A 16173-nucleotide genomic window follows, 5' to 3' on the forward strand; every position below is an offset into this window, starting at 1 on the left:
AGAAAAAGGGTAAATGCCAACGCTTTCCAATATCCATGTGTCACCTGAATGACCACTTTGGGGAACACTCACCCAGAACCAAATTCATGTTGTCCCCTCTACCTTATTTTGGTCACCATGGCAAGCATTAATCTGCCTCAGATGTGAAGTACCTATATACTCGAGTATAAGCCTACCCGAATATAAGCCAAGGCACCTAATTTTACCACAAAAAACTGAGAAAACGAATTGACTCGAGTATAAGTCAAGGGTGGGAAATGCAGCAGCTACTGGTAAATTTCAAAATAAAAATTGATATCAATAAAATTACATTAATTGAGGCATCAGTAGGTTAAATGTTTTTGAATATTTACATAAAACTGTGATTTAAAGTAAGACTGCCCAATTCTGATTAAACTATTATTCTGATTTTCTTCCATGTAAATGTGCTTATGTATCCTTCCGATAATAATGAGAGTAAAATAATAAATCTAATAAAAATAATAGAGTAAAATAATCAATGTAATAATAACAACAATAATGAAGTAAAATAATAAATATAAAAAGAGTAAAATAATAAATGTAATAATAATAATAATAATAATAGAGTAAAATAATGTAATATTAAGAATAAGAATAGAGTAAAACAAAAAATAATTTTGACTCAAGTATAAGTTGAGGGAGGCATTTTCAGCCTTTAAAAGGGGCTGAAAAGTTCGGCTTATACTAGAGTATGTACGGTAATTATGCATAAGATCTTCAGCATATCCATCATGAAGCCTTGATTTTACGAACACTGTTTTCATATGTGTTCTAATATGTGGAATGGTGAACATCCTGCACCTCAAAAATTTCTGACTGTGACATTGACAACAAAGTTTAATTTCTTAAATTAAATCCCCTAGTCAGGTTGAATTTGTTTCTGAGATCAAACATGTCTGTTCTCATACTGGATTGCCTGAAACAACTCTTAGATTGAGTTAGTGCTTTGCTTTTCAACTTCCCAGAATGGTGCAGGGTACACAAAAACACAAAACCTGCCAATTTCAGGAGCAGAGACGAATCCTCCTGACGTGATGCAAAAAAAACAGCCCCACTGTTGATTTGACATAAAAAAAAACACATTATAGTAATTACCTTTCCTATAGAACAAATCTCAGGCGGTTATCACTAACCTTGGAAAAATAGCCTATCAGATGGCAGCCAGTGTTGTCTGCTTCTGTCATGACATAGAAGAGAAAGGGCTCAACATCATAGTATAGAGTCTTGTGGTCTAAGAATAGCTTTGCCAAAAGGCACAGGTTCTGGCAATAGATCTGGAAGGAACAGAAGAGACACTCACACACCAAATGACCAGGAGGCAGCAAAATATTCAATCATTTGTCACAAGGCAGAACCACTGTAAAGTATTCCACAAGATATATGGATCGTTACGAGAAAGGATTAAAGACTAAATTGTGACCACATCAATTGAAGAGCAACCACCAGTCTTCAGAAGACATGGAGAAGTGAATACAAAGTTCATAAAATGGTCAGACAATGAAAGGAAACACAACATTCACACCGTATCCTCTTAAAATAATACAAATCTAGTTCACAAAGATTATTTTAGTGGCTAACATTGGTATAATGCACCAGATGGTCCAGCTGAACAATAAAGAACATAGTTTATGTGCCTGAAACTCCAAGTTCACTTCTTTTCATTCCAGCCTCAACTATCAGAAATGCAGGTAATAGTTAAACAGAAGTTATACTTGGGAAAGTGGGGAGAAGGATGTACCTTGGACAATAATGTCAGTTTTTTTAATTGCCCTCTGTCTGAATATGAATGATATGAGCTGGAATGGCTCTAACAGAATCCAAATCTGAGGACAAAGGACTACTTTTCTAAATAAGGAGGCAATAACCAAGAGGGCCAAAATAAAGAAAACTTTGAGAACTAGATTCCAATTGAGTTACAATAAGCCTCTGAATAAAATATATGCAAGCTACCAAGATATGCTTTTAGTCAGGGAGAACTACATAAGAAGCTCCATAACTCCGGGAAATTGTTCACTCCATGTTAGAGTTAGGATTTCCAGGGCTAGGCAGAAGAGGAGAGTGAAGGACTTCTGAGAAAAAGCACAAAAGGCAACGCAGTACAGAAACTGTCTTCCTATCAGAACTCAGCTCCACATACATATATTACCTTGTTCTTTTTCCCATCTACTTCAAACACCGAAATGGAGCCTTTACGATAAATTTCATCGCCTGGAGGGTGCTTCCAGACACATTTTGCCTACAAAAGCAACAGACGAGTGTTAAGAGTGACAACCACTTACAAAGGATAACAAATGATTTTGAAAACTCCTAGAAGCAGGAGCTTTACTAAGGGAACAAATGGTTAGTTGCCAAAGGACACAATAATTTCAGAACATCAATGCCCTTTTTTCTCAGTAATCAAAAAGACAGAACACCTAATCCCCCTGGACTACTGACCAATACAATCAAATGTAAAGGATCCATTCAGTTCATCCATGAGGCTAGATTGAACGTCACTATTACCATTAGCAGGTAACAACTGAAACACAATTCTCTAGACCAGGGGTCCCTAAACTAAGGCCCATGGGCCGGATGCAGCCCTCCAAGGTCATTTACCAGTGCCCACTCTAATCTTTTGACTTAAGATCATATTATTATTATTATTATTATTATTATTATTATTATTATGTTTATTTCTCTCACAAGGGAGAGTTTTGAACCTGCAGTTTGAAGTGTTAATGTGCAAAAATATCTATTCTCTGTGTTTTTTTCTCCCTTGCATTTACCCTTGTAGAAATGTGAAACAGTTTGCAAGCAAGTAACCAAGTGATTAAAGAAAGGCTTTAACATGTCTCAGGAGATGTTGTCTTCAGAGCTCACCATGTGCCTGCGTAGTATCGTTTGGCTCTTCATGTATTTGAGGCAAAACTCACACATGTAGAGGCGCCCCAGCCGTGCATATTCCTCTGGATAGGGAGAATGGTACCATGTGTCCAGCTCATAGCGGCCAAAAGCAATCGTCTTGATCATGTTGCTGCCTTCTGTGATCTGGCCCTGAAGTCTCAATTTCTCCTATTGTGAGAGAAGAGAATGTTAAACTTATTATGCAAAAGAAAAAAAAATATTTAACACATTGGTTTTTTTTAAATTAAAACCATACTCTAAAATAATCTGAATACTGACAACCAGTATAAAAGAGAGTGTATTTTTGCATTGCAAAAATAACCCACAAGGTAAAAAAAAATACAGATGCAGCTGCCTATTTTCCCTACTTATGGTACTTTGCCAGAAATGGGAACTAGCAAAATGATTTAAAAAGGCATCACAACACCATTCTGATCATGTTAAATATCTGTTAGCTACTTCATACTCTTTTTTTTTAGGCCTGAAGATCTGGAAGCATTTTGCTTAAAAATAAACAGAAAACTGAATTTTTTCCATCCTCTCCAACCATTTCCAAAGTGTACTATTTAATGAATATATAATCAATGAATTACAGCTCTTCAAACTGCCATCTTGTTGGACCCTGGAAGGATACTTTACAGATTAAATGTTTCTAGATTCACTGGGGATATTTTAACATTTCAAGATAGAAGATCTAAAAAAGACTTAACAAAACGTTCTTACATATGAATAAATTAATGCCCTCTGTCTGTTGAAAATATCCTGTTTTTTGTGTAGGTTTGTGAGTACAATAAAACACATACACACATATCAATAGAAGGATGGAAAATTATCAGGAAGAGTTGGAGTCCAAAACACCTGGATGACTGAAGTTTGCCCATGCCTCCTCTAGTCCTAAGAAAACCAGACCTTCTTCCTGATTTCTGGAGGAAGATCAGTCTGAAGCATATGAATTCCCCAGAATCCTTCTCAAATCTTGTACATTTAATCTTTTGGATCACAATTCCCATAATACCCTAGCCAACATGGTCAGTTACCATACTATCTAGAGGAGGCATGGGCAAACTTAGGCCCTCCAGGTGTTTCCCACAATTCCTAAAAGCTGGCAAACTGGCTGGGATTACTGGGAGTTGAAGTCCAAAACAGCTGGAGGTCTGAAGTTTGTCTATGTCTGATCTAGAGGATTCTGGGATTTCCATTCCAAAAAGATAACTTCTTCAAACTGAAGAATCAAAGCATGAAAAAATCACATCCTATCTTTTAAAAATAATTTCAGAAGTGCTGGTTCACTCTGAAGTCATGCTATGGATGATCCCCTACTGGAGAGTACTTGCTCCTTTAAAAGATAATTTTATCCACTCTTTGCTTACATTATTTGAAAGTATCCTCCTAATCTTTCTGCAACCAGCCTGAGGGGCAGCTCACAAATAAAGCATCAAATGAATGTCAATCATAAAACATGGATTCATTCTCTTGCCCCAGGACTTACTGGTTTTTCTGCTCAAGAATGTACTATCCCTGACACCTCAGGATGCTCAGAGGAATCAAACACTGAGGAGAACTGTCACCAGTTGGAGAAATCTGATACCTCTTTCTCTTGATGCCAGCAGGACAAAACCTGATGCCTTTTCAAATGAAAATATTTACGAAGTCTTTTGATTTTGCCACAATTCTGCATAAACCTTCAAGGCATCACTACAGAAAAAAACTTTCTATTTCCTCAAATCAGATATTATGTTAAGTAAAAAAAAGGTAAAGGTTTTCCCCTGACATTAAGTCCAGTTGAGTCCAAATCTAGGAGGTGGTGCCCATCTTCATTTCTAAGCCGAAGAGTCGGCATTGTCCGTAGACTCCTCCAAGGTCATGTGGCCAGCATGACTTCATGGAATGCTGTTACCTTCCCGCTGAAGCGGTACCTATTGACCTATTAAGTAAGACCTGTTTTTTTTTTCCCCTTCAGTGTTTCAGTTTAGCTGTTCTTAGACTCTGAAACTCCCTACAGGGAATATTTATGAAGTCTTTTGACTCAGAGATTCCATTTTTGGTATAGTTTCCAGTCTCTTTTCCTTTTTTGTATATAAGGAATATGAAAGATCAACAAAGACACTTCCTCGTTTTCCCTGGTCAGGTTCAAATGCTCATGCCCTGCTTCCCAAACTCATGATCTGTGTTGGAGCAGGAAACGAGGCCTTCCACATCAGCCATAGCCCACAGAGCCAAAAATGAAAGAACACACTGGTAATAGAACATGGGCTAGTTTTACCCAATCCTCATCCACATGCCCTCATGCCTTAGGCATGGGCAGCAATAACTGAAGGAAACATTCACACTCACATTCATAAAGCCACGACAATAGACCTTACTCCAAGTCTACAAAGTGCAATGATGATGTGAGTCCAACTTTAAACCGTGCCGAACTGGCTACACACAGCTTTGCTTACCAGATCCTCTGATGCTCTTGCTTGCGCTCGTCGGAACAGCTCTAGGTCATATTCGCTGGTCAGGTTTTCTAAAAGGGGCTCTCTTGTGTCTCCATAGGCTTGTCTGTGTTCCTGAAACAACATAACAAGCATATAAATTTAATACAGATTTCCTCTGATCTTGAGGAACAGATCTTCCCATCCGGGGGGGGGGGGGGGGGGCATCAGAAGCCTCAGGCATGGTCTACATAAGGAAATTGCTTATAGAAAGGAGGTGTGGTGTCAGGAAACAGGTGAAGACACATGTGCTATAGTGTAACTATAGTGTAACAATATACTATAGTGTAACAATAGACACTCCACCATAAGAATTGTTTTTAATATTAATGATACTTAATTCTGTTTTTTGTATTTGTATATTTTAAGTTGTACTGTAATGCTTCTAATTGTGAGCCGATTTGAGACTCCGTATGGAGAGAAAAGGCAGGATATAAATAAACATAAGAAGAAGAAGGTGTAAATGTATTGGCACAGGTTCACAGAAGGGCAATGATGATGGCTGCCCCTGTGTTTACAAGTTGCCTGTCAACTTACAGTGACCATATGAATTGCATAGGCCTTTCTTAAGCAAGAAATACTCAAGAGGTAGTTGTGCCAGTTCCTTCCTCTGAAATTCTGTATGAAAGTACTTCGTATTTATTGGTGGCCTCCCATCCAAGTACTAACAAGAGCTGACCCTGCTTAGCTTCAGGATATGAAAACGTATTTGACATGATTAACTTGTAAAGCACTGAGCAAACATTGTTCAACTACAGGAAGAGCCATCACATCGAAGACGTCAAAGACTTTATCTGCTACTTGCAGGACAGAATAATATGTGGATAGATTTGTGTGTGTGTGTGTGTCAGGAGCTACATGAGAAACTGCAAGTTGCTTCTGGTGTGAGAGAACAAGGATGCTGTCCAGGGGACGCCCTGGTGTTTACCATCCTGTGGGAGGCTTCTCTCATATCCCCGCGTGGGGAGCTGGAGCTGACAGATGGGAGCTCAACCCGCTCCCTGGATTCGATATATTTCACTTATACTCTCAGAAAAATTCTTAATGGAAAGAATGCCAATGAAATCTATTATGTACAAGATAATTAGCTCTCTTATACTGGATTTCAAGCAGAGCATAGACAGCCTGGGACACTTCAGAGCGTAGACAGCCATATATTGGGGATGCTGTAATTCTGTATCTTCTGCACTAAGCAGGAACTTTGACTAGGTACCTTTCAATGCCCCCTCTGACTCTATAATCTCTCACAGCATACAGAAAGGATCTGCGTTCATTTTACGCATTAAAACTGAAGACAAACTGCAAGACTAGGATCCATCTATTGGTTCTACATAACCTATTCCAACCACAGTTTGAGCATGTGTGATACAAGCACAAATTCAATCAATGCATTTCTTATTTTAATTCTAAACCAATGTTACACAAACTTGGACCCTAGTATAGGATGAGCCTTGTGGGAACACTTCAATGAGGCAAAAGCAAAAAGGATAGGGAGCCTCAAAGTCGTTGGACTGCAACTCCCATGAACCCTTGCCCATATTTATTATGACAACAGGACATGTGAGTTGCAATCCAAGAATAGTTCTGAGTGTCACATAATTCCCATTGAGTGATACCTTATTCTGCCTTTCACACCCCACTTTATGTGGAAGATAAAGACACTTGAATACCATGTATTTTTCCTTCTGCTCCTTTGTCAACCCTGCATTCCTCTTCTTTCTCATCTCTGCTACTTTCTCTTTGTACCTTAATTGTCTTTCGGTTGGTGCCTGTGAAGGGGATCAGAAACAGAAGCAGTTGTGTAAAAAATGAGACGCTCAAACAGGTCAAATCTTACCGAAATCTTCATATTATTTGCCCAAACCTGAGAAATGATTGTCTCAGAGTGGTTTCATGTGTTCTAACAGGAGTGGACAGGAAGAACACAAAAATGTTTTCTCTTAGAACTACTAGATCATATCCAGACTCTAAAATGAAATACAATGGGCTCTTGATATCCATGAGGTTGATATCCATAATCCCCCATGGATACAAAGATCCATGGATGCTCAAGTCCCACTGTGTACAGTGGTGTAGTAAATTGATGTTACTTGTCTAAAATGGAAAAATTTAAAAAAATGGATTGGGGAGGGGGGGATATTTTCAAACTATGGATGATTAAACCCATACATACAGAATATCAGTTTATCTAGTGATTTTGGAAGCAAGTGAATATATCCATTGCTTGTTTTTCCTAAAACTGAGACAAAGCAATTGCTCAGAGGTTCAGGCCACTACTTCAGGTAGCTATACATACAGATGGACTCATTTCTACACCAACATGGTTATGATGCTACCAAACATTAGTCAAAGACATGTTGAGGACTGGAAACAAACAGCCTGAATTAGATTCAATGGCAAAAAGGTGTTTTTTAAAAAATAATAATAATAAATTAGAATAGACTACCTGATGTCTGGTGGCATGTCTATTATTGTCATCTTGTCGATGAGACAGCATCCTGTCCTCAACTTGTTTGTCCCGGCTCTGGGCTCTTACCTTAAAATCCAGAAAGATAACATATAAATCCCTTCCTTCCTACAACATACAAGTCTTGTTAAGATAAAGGAAACAAGCTTTAGTCAAAAGGCATAAAATGATAGAGTAAAAGCACTGTTGACTTTGAACATGGACATCTCTAGGCCTTGCTGGCAGGAATAAAATGTTTTGAGTCCACAACACCTTGATTCACAATGGTCTGATTAGGAAAGTGGTTCTCGACCTGTGGGTCCCCAGATGTTTTGGCCTTCAACTCCCAGAAATCCTAACAGCTGGTAAACTGGTTGGGATTTCTGAGAGTTGTAGGCCAAAACACCTGGGGACCCACAGGTCGAGAACCACTGGATTAGGATGAGTTCTAGGTCAGAGTCCCAGCTGACTGCCTGGAAATCTGACCCACTATTCGAAGTGAAATATAATACAGATCCAGTTGGTAAATGAATCAAATGAATTCTCAAATAGCATGGTTGGTATTGTGCAACGCCAGCCACACAGCCACTACAAGAAGCATCTATGACTGATTCTGATAAAAATTCTCCACTATAGAGGAATGTATGTTAAAGGCAAGGAACCAGGAATGGACATTAGCGCCTGCATTTAATAGAAAGAGTCAGTATCCCAACCACTTTCCTCCAACAAGCTAGGACACATTGAAGGAACTAAGATCCTCAGAGAATGTAAAGCTGACGGGTCACAATCTGGTGTCTTCCAGAGGCTAGTGAATGTCAATCTCTGCTGCCTCCAAAAAAATGCCAAAAGACTGACCAAAATGGCCAACAGTGAAAGAAAAAACAAAGCGCAGCATTATTCTGTCAATTCCTCACCTAAGAGCTCTCAGTGTCTTGGGAATGGTCAGCAATTACTGATTAAAGGGAAGCTTTCAAAAATATAACCCCATCTTTCATCCTATAGAGATCTGATTGCTGCCCACCCAGATTTTGCTTAAGTATCAAGCAGAGGTTACATATATTTTCACAGTCATTGGAGTTCTTTTACCATCTCTGATTTTTATTATTTAATCAATACGATGGTATATCCAGCTGATGGCAAGATTTCTTGTCACTCTCACTATTGTATCCTTATTGAATCAAAAGAAAACTTGTACAAAAGTAATTTCTCAATCACATTAAGGGAAGAAAGCATTTGCTACTGGGCCATTGCATAAATAGCAGAACCTTCTAAACAAACCAGTTTGTCTTTGCTGTTTGTAAATGATTAGTTCCAAGCTAGGGTCCTTACACCTAACAAGGCGTAATCATAAAACAAAGTTTATTCTTGATAGGAAAGCAACCAACCAGGAATCCCAGTTCGGATTAGAGGGAAAACAAACTACAGTCTCATTGAAAAGGGAGTAAATCTACAGCAAAGCTTTTCAAACATTTCATGTTGGAGACACAGCTTTTAGACTTGAATCATTTCGTGACACAGTAATTCAGTTTTATTAACAAACTAGAGATTAAACCAACCCCTTATGAGAGATACGGGGCGGGGGGGCATAAATTGTGAAAATGAAATGTATAAGGACACAGTGTATCTCATGAAAACCTTGCATTTATATATTTTAAAATATATTATTTATTGTTTAGTTCATATAGACTCAAGGGTTTCTTGTTATGTTCATACGACACACACACTATAGCCAACACCTTAAACTGTCGCGACACACCATTTAGAAAAGTCTGATCTATAGGGTTGAGCAGGTAAAGTGTGCTGAAACTTTTCCATTTCCCTCTTTCCTCTTGCAATTTCCTCCAACTGCTTTCTCTTCTTTCCACACATTTTAAGAGAAGTTATTACCTTGCATTCATCCGCTGAAAGATTATGATATAGCGGACATCCGGATATGGAAAAGTGTCTTTCATGTTTTCCAGTCAGATGTCCTAAGGGAAGAATACATATCATATCATATTTAGTAATAAAAAGGTTAGGCAACGAATTAATACAAGAGATTATAAAAATAGGCACCTTTTCACATATTACAAGAAATTCTACAATACCTAAAGAATTGCAGCCAGGGGTGGGACATTTCATGTTGAAATTGTAGCTTTCATGAAAGCGACGGCGCTTGGGACGATGGGACAGATCACTTCCAGAATCCTTCATAGACATATCCTTGGCAATGCTCTCATCATGAGACATGTTGGGGCTGGAGATATCGATGTCAGATTCCGACGATGGGGCATTCCCTGTTGGCGTGCGGGGTGGAGACTCATCATGGTCGGCTGCATTTTTAGTGTCTGTAACATTAGGAGTGTGTAAAGGCTATGATAATATACTTGAAATCATGAGAAGAAGGAACTTCTACAAGGAGTTCATTTGTAGGTGTTAAGACTAGACCTAAAATGTAACATGGTACTAAATATTCTTTATTGATCACCAAAATTTTTGAGGGTAAACTCAACCAAAAAGAAGAAATGAGAGGCAAACAGGCGATTCAACCATGTTTAATCAACAGAGCTACTTAGATTTCAAAGGCAGACCCAGCTATGTCTCTATCCCCCAAGGAAGCATTCTGTCTAATGCAGAACAATATGATTCTACTGACTCTGGCTCCTCATTCTCCTTGCCCAGTTCACCAACCTCTGTCTGAAAAGTCCACCACTTGCTCTGTTTCTGATCCAGATGAGCGGGTTTGCCGAAGCGGATATTTTTTGGGAGTCACAGGTGTGGGCTGTTGCTGGCTGCGGGTTACTCTCCGAGTAGAATAAACAGGCTCCTCTCCTGCAAATGATGGGGGGTTTCGAACTGGACTGGAATCTAATTTTATAAGAGGGATAAGCACAAAGTTTCATTTGTGAATGTATCACTTCAGCACTTAAAGCCTTTACCACATTAACACTAATTTTGATAGTGAGAGCTTCAATATAGTCAGGATTTTCTGTGTGAGAATACAGATTGTGTGGGAGGCATTAAAATCTTTTGTAAAAAAAACAACTGCACAGCCAGAGGCTTTATTAACTACAGTATGTGTAACCAGTATAATAACATTATAATATGCAGAGTTGAATTATGTCGAAGGCACTTGCAGATCTACCTTGAGAACTCTGGCTGAGTCTCGCAGAAGAGCGGGTCACACGTGCGGACTGGCGTAAATTGCCATCACTTTCCGAACTGTCCGTATGCTCTGGGTCCGTAGAGAAATCGGAGTCCTCAGTCCCATCAGAACTGCTGCCTGCATTTCTCTGAAAAACCAAATACATAAAACAAAAAAGGCAAATGAATTCATTGCCTAGAATCACTTCTTCAAGGCTCACCATAGACACCCATCAAGAAAACACAAACACTTTAGATTAAAAGTGTGATTTCTTTGTAGTGCATCAAACTCCAATTATAATTTTACAGTGTTTGAAAGGAGAGAGATTCTTAGTCTAAAGCTTTGGTGACTATCCATGCATGCCAGCATTTGTCTATCAGGTCCTGAAGTGGAGGCTTTGTATACTGTTAAATGGGAACTCTCATTTCCATGCTGGTAGAAATTAAATGAATTGATGAATTTTGAAAAACTGCAGTAGTATATGGAAAAGGAACGGATGTATTAGGTCAAGTTATCAAGATTTTTCAAGGTTAAAACCTCAAAATTGCCAGAAATCCCAAAAAGTAGAACATTCTCCAAAATGCCACCCATCATCATCATCACCATCATATTTAATTACTTATTAATCGCCCTCCATCCGAGAATGCTCTAGGCAATTTACAGCTAAATTGTAAAAGGTAAAATACATACATATAGAATTTAAAAATTAACAGAGATTGAATGCTCTAGTAAAAAGCCAGGTCTTAAGTGCTAAAGTAAAAGGCCCTAAGTCACACATGGCTCTCATATAGGGCGGCAAGGAATTCCATAAGGCAGGGGCAGAACTTCAAACTATCTAAAGCTAATTAAAAGTTTGATTTTTCTGTCCTGTAATTCATCTCACATATTCCCCAAGTCAACGCTTATAAGGAAGATATCTCCATGCCTCAATGCACAGGGAAGTAACTAAGGTTTGCAGGTATTTAAAGACTCCCATAATCCTCCACCATCAGTCTGATGTGAATTGGAAGTCAGATCTCAAGGCAATGGTCTTAAACTTATTTTTTCATATAGTCAATCAGAAACCACTGACAAACTCTTGCTGTTTTCAGTTTTAGTCCTCACAATTCCTACACTGATCATGGTGACTGGAGTTCTGAGAACTTACTGGTAAATCCAAACAATCCAGAAAGTTGTTTCATCATGTTGCACCAAATGATCATCAGCTCTCTATGCAAGGAACTATGCGCAACACTGTTTCTTAGGAAGACAACATTTCTAAGCATTAGCCTGTTTCATAGCCACCCACACAAACAGGGTTGAGACCTTGCTAACGTTACATAGATTATAATGCAATTTTCAATAATCCACTGCACACATATTGTGATATTAGATGATAAGTATGATTCAAAGTATATGCCTGAAGACTAAATCAAGAATGTGGAGTGTCATTTGTATATGGATGATGAAAAGCTAACAGAGTGTGAGTAGGAGGTGTTGTTAGAATGATGTGCAAGGAAAAGAGAACAACAGGGTCAGGATTCAGAAGTCAGAGAGAAAAAAGAATCAAGTTCCAAAAAGACAACAAAAGAGTGTGTGAGGGTAGACAGTGCTGTACAGTTAACAGATTAATGGTATATTAAAATAAAGGGAAACTGCAGTCACATATGTTTGTGCCCTGGAGGTAAAAAGTGTCGTCCTCTCTCTCTCTCATATATGCATATGTATATATGCTGATTGCACCAGTGAGGTGCCACTTACCTCACAGAAAAGTTTTGTATTGTTTAGTGGCTATTCTAGGGTTTTCTTAGTCATGTATAAGAAGTCTTGGTTTTACCAATGCTAAACTCTCAATTAAACAACAACTGCAAGATGTGACTATTTGAATACATGTGGGATAATTAAGTGCCATAAGATCATCTATTCTTAGTGAATGAATCACCCCCAATCTTCCCATTCTATTTCACTGATACATTATTACAGATTATTACAGATTTTGATTATGAAAAGGTACATACAAAGACGCGTCTGAACATAGTGTCACTTGTCGTTGTTGCTGATTTAATGTCCTCTATGTGGGTAAAGCGATATGTGGGTAAAACTCTTATTGAGCTTTATGGCATTCTAATATTTTGTGTTGTTTGATATGCCTCTGTGCAAAAGCTGTAACGTTTTTCTTTATTGTTGGTCAGGTCTCAGAGTGTACGTGCAAAAACAACCCAGCCTTATTTTCAAACACAGAGGAAGTGGTTCCAGTGGGAATCCTGGGAGCAATAATACGTTAAGAGCAAATGTGGGATTTGAGGTAGGATTAACACAATGACAGCCATGTGATCATCACAGTGGTCCCTTCGCCACTCAAGTTCAAATACAGCTAGCATTTAAAATGGTCTTCACAGACACACAGCAAACAGCTTAACCTATATGTCATGCAGTCTAGTTTATTTTATTTATTATTTATTTACTTTGCTTATATACTGCTGTATCTCAAACCCGAAGGCGACTCACAGCGGTTCAGGTTCAGAAACCTGAAACAACTTCTTTGGGGACAGTTGTCACTGTTGATTTAATAATCAATATAGGAAACACTGTAGAATTAATGTGTTTGACACCACTTTAACTGCCATGGCCCAATGCTACAGAATCATAGAATTTGTAGTTTGCTGGAGCACTAATACTCTTTGGCAGACAAGACTAGACTATTTATTTATTATATTTATTTTTTTCCTATGTTTATACCCCGCCCTTTTCTCCCCGAAAGAGGACTCAGGGTGGCCTAACAAAAGCATCATATGATGCTAGCATCATAAAAACAACCACAATACAATCAAAATATTAAAAATCAAAACAACAATCAAAACAATTAATTAAGACACATCCATTAAAATCGAAATTTAAAAACCAGTCCAGGTCAATTCATTGCCATAAGTTGTGTGATCTTCTTCCACTTGCTGCTCACTGATCAAATGCTTGGTCCCATAAACAGGTCTTGATTTTCCTTATAAAAACGACAACTCCCACAATTCCATAGAATTGAGCCATGACAGTTAAAAGTGGTACCAATCTGCATCAATTCTACAGTGTTGATGCACCTGAAGAAGAACTGTGATCATAAGCATCTTAAATTATTCAATTAGATAACGTTTACAATTGTGTTTTGTGTCGTGACACAAATTGGGTAACAGGTGCCAGGGAAGGAAGAGAACGCTAAGGGGACTCCAAAGAGTTAAAGAGGAGTAGTCTGGGAGAATTTACTCTTGCAGCAATGTTAACACTAAGCAGATATAGATTTGACAAGCCTCAGCACATGTAAAAGCAAATCATTAGTAAGATAAATATGAGGATTGAATGAAAAGTAATGCCTCCAGCTTTGTTACTTGGGTTTGGAAGGGAATATTTTAATAAATCGAACGCAGAAATAATCCTTAGAATGTGCTCTTTAACTACCACTATTCACTTTTCCACATAATCACCAGACAATTGGATACACTTCTGCCAACGATAAACAAGTTTTCTGAAGCCATCACAGAAGACGTCAACTCTCTGTTTCCGCAACCAGCGTCTCACAGTTCTCTCAACCTGGGTACCCATCGTGCACAGATCTTCTGATAGCCAAGCAAAGCAATAATGTGACACACATGTTCTCGTGAAATGCTGATGATGCTTGAAATTTCTCTCTGAGTGATATGACAATCGTCCTGAATCAATCTGTCAACCTTTTGCTTGTGAAACTCGGTGGTTGCTGTCACAGGATGTCCAACTCTTTGTTTATCACGCAAGCCAGATGTTCCCACCTCAACATCTTTAAACTTACTCGCCCAATGACGCACAGTACTCACATCAACACAATCACCATAGACAGCTTGCATTCTCTGATGAATCTCCTTTGGGGTGACACCTTCTGTTGTCAAGAATTCAATAACTGCATGTTGCTTAAGTTGCATTGATCAACCATCTTCGCAGGGTTCCATACTTCGCACATTAACAACACAACCGTTCAATGCTAAGGCTTCCCACCAAAACGGAACTGTAGAGGAGAGTCTACTGAACAAGCCAGTACCTGCCATCTGTTGAGGAGTTACGAAGGTAGAGGCATTACATTTCATTCAACCCTCGTACATACTTAAAAGATGCACTTGAAGAACTGAAAGATACAAATGTTTAGAATATTTTCCAACGATGTCTGTATACTCAATACATAGCAGCAGAGTACAAATGTGCTGTGACTCTTGATTCATCACTTTATAATTGAAAAACAAATACTACCGCTCAATCAAGCTAGTTAAGAAAATTATTCTATTTATTCCAGTAGGAGCTATGTATATGAACTAGGAGTCTGAAATTATAATCTCCAAAAGAATATCTGGCAGTTTTGGATTACAGCAGAAGTTTCCAAACATCTTCTGCCATGGAACCATTCAGAAGGCATTCCTATCCCCACCCTCCATGGTACCCTAATTCTATCCTTGATTTTTAGCTTGTGAACCCACAAAGTTTTTTGGATAATACCAAAATACTTTAAATACTTTACTTTGGAAATACTTTAAATATAACCACAAACCTTTATTTCAACCAAGAAAATATTGGATTATTTCATGAATTAGAGTGTTTAATTTTTGTACTAAGAATAGTTCTGAAACTGGTCTTTATGTCCAACAGATAAATTTGAAGATCTGGGGTGGAATCCAACTTACTTCTGTATTTGTTTTTGATGTAAATATACACTGGAAAACCTAATTCACATCGACAGGTGGACACAAAGGGGAGCAGAGCTTGGATGGTCTTTCTGGCTACTAGTCCTACCCAAAAGTCATTCAGTGGTACAGATTCAAAAAGCTGAGGTACACTGAATTTAGCCATCTCTCCACAAAAGTTGACATTGATGCCAAAATACACCATTCGAGCTTTGTGAGTGCAGCATTTTTTCAAATGAAGCCCTGTTGAGGATAAGGGCATTCATAAGGATACCAAGATGCTTGTTTATAAAGCCTTTATACTTCCAACTCTGTTGTACACATGTGATACATGGAATGTCTACAAATGTTACTCTCAACTTCTAGCACAATTCCATCAGCGTTGCCTTCAAAAATGTCTTTGGACAGGTGGACAAATGTCAGCATTCTGGAAACAAAGACCATCAGTACGGAAGAGATGATCCTACACCATCAACTTCGCTGAAGCAGCTGTGTTGTCCAAATGTCTGATCACCATCTCCCAAAGCAGTTACTTTACTCTCAGCTCAA

General features: G+C 38.4%; 1 protein-coding gene across 3 annotated transcripts in view; it reads right to left on the bottom strand.

Annotated features, from left to right (window-relative positions):
• KAT7 (lysine acetyltransferase 7) overlaps positions 1-16173 on the bottom strand; it is a 31856-nt gene that overhangs the window by 13219 nt on the left and 2464 nt on the right. Inside the window, exons 1-11 of one of the 3 annotated variants that reach the window (XM_060780827.2) lie at positions 14770-14848; positions 10952-11099; positions 10498-10674; positions 9915-10154; positions 9715-9797; positions 7828-7917; positions 7052-7150; positions 5346-5456; positions 2881-3072; positions 2168-2257; positions 1155-1295 (exon numbers count right to left, since the gene is read on the bottom strand). In XM_060780827.2, coding sequence (XP_060636810.2) covers positions 1155-1295; positions 2168-2257; positions 2881-3072; positions 5346-5456; positions 7052-7150; positions 7828-7917; positions 9715-9797; positions 9915-10154; positions 10498-10674; positions 10952-11099; positions 14770-14799 — 1401 coding nt within the window. In that variant the 5' untranslated portion in view covers positions 14800-14848. Of the gene's footprint in view, positions 1-1154; positions 1296-2167; positions 2258-2880; positions 3073-5345; positions 5457-7051; positions 7151-7827; positions 7918-9714; positions 9798-9914; positions 10155-10497; positions 10675-10951; positions 11118-14769; positions 14849-16173 lie in introns of those variants that run through there. The other 2 variants (XM_060780828.2, XM_067469999.1) reach the window with 2 other exon arrangements.

The sequence above is a fragment of the Anolis sagrei genome, chromosome 6, assembly GCF_037176765.1.
Source record: "Anolis sagrei isolate rAnoSag1 chromosome 6, rAnoSag1.mat, whole genome shotgun sequence".
NCBI classification, from domain to species: domain Eukaryota; kingdom Metazoa; phylum Chordata; class Lepidosauria; order Squamata; family Dactyloidae; genus Anolis; species Anolis sagrei.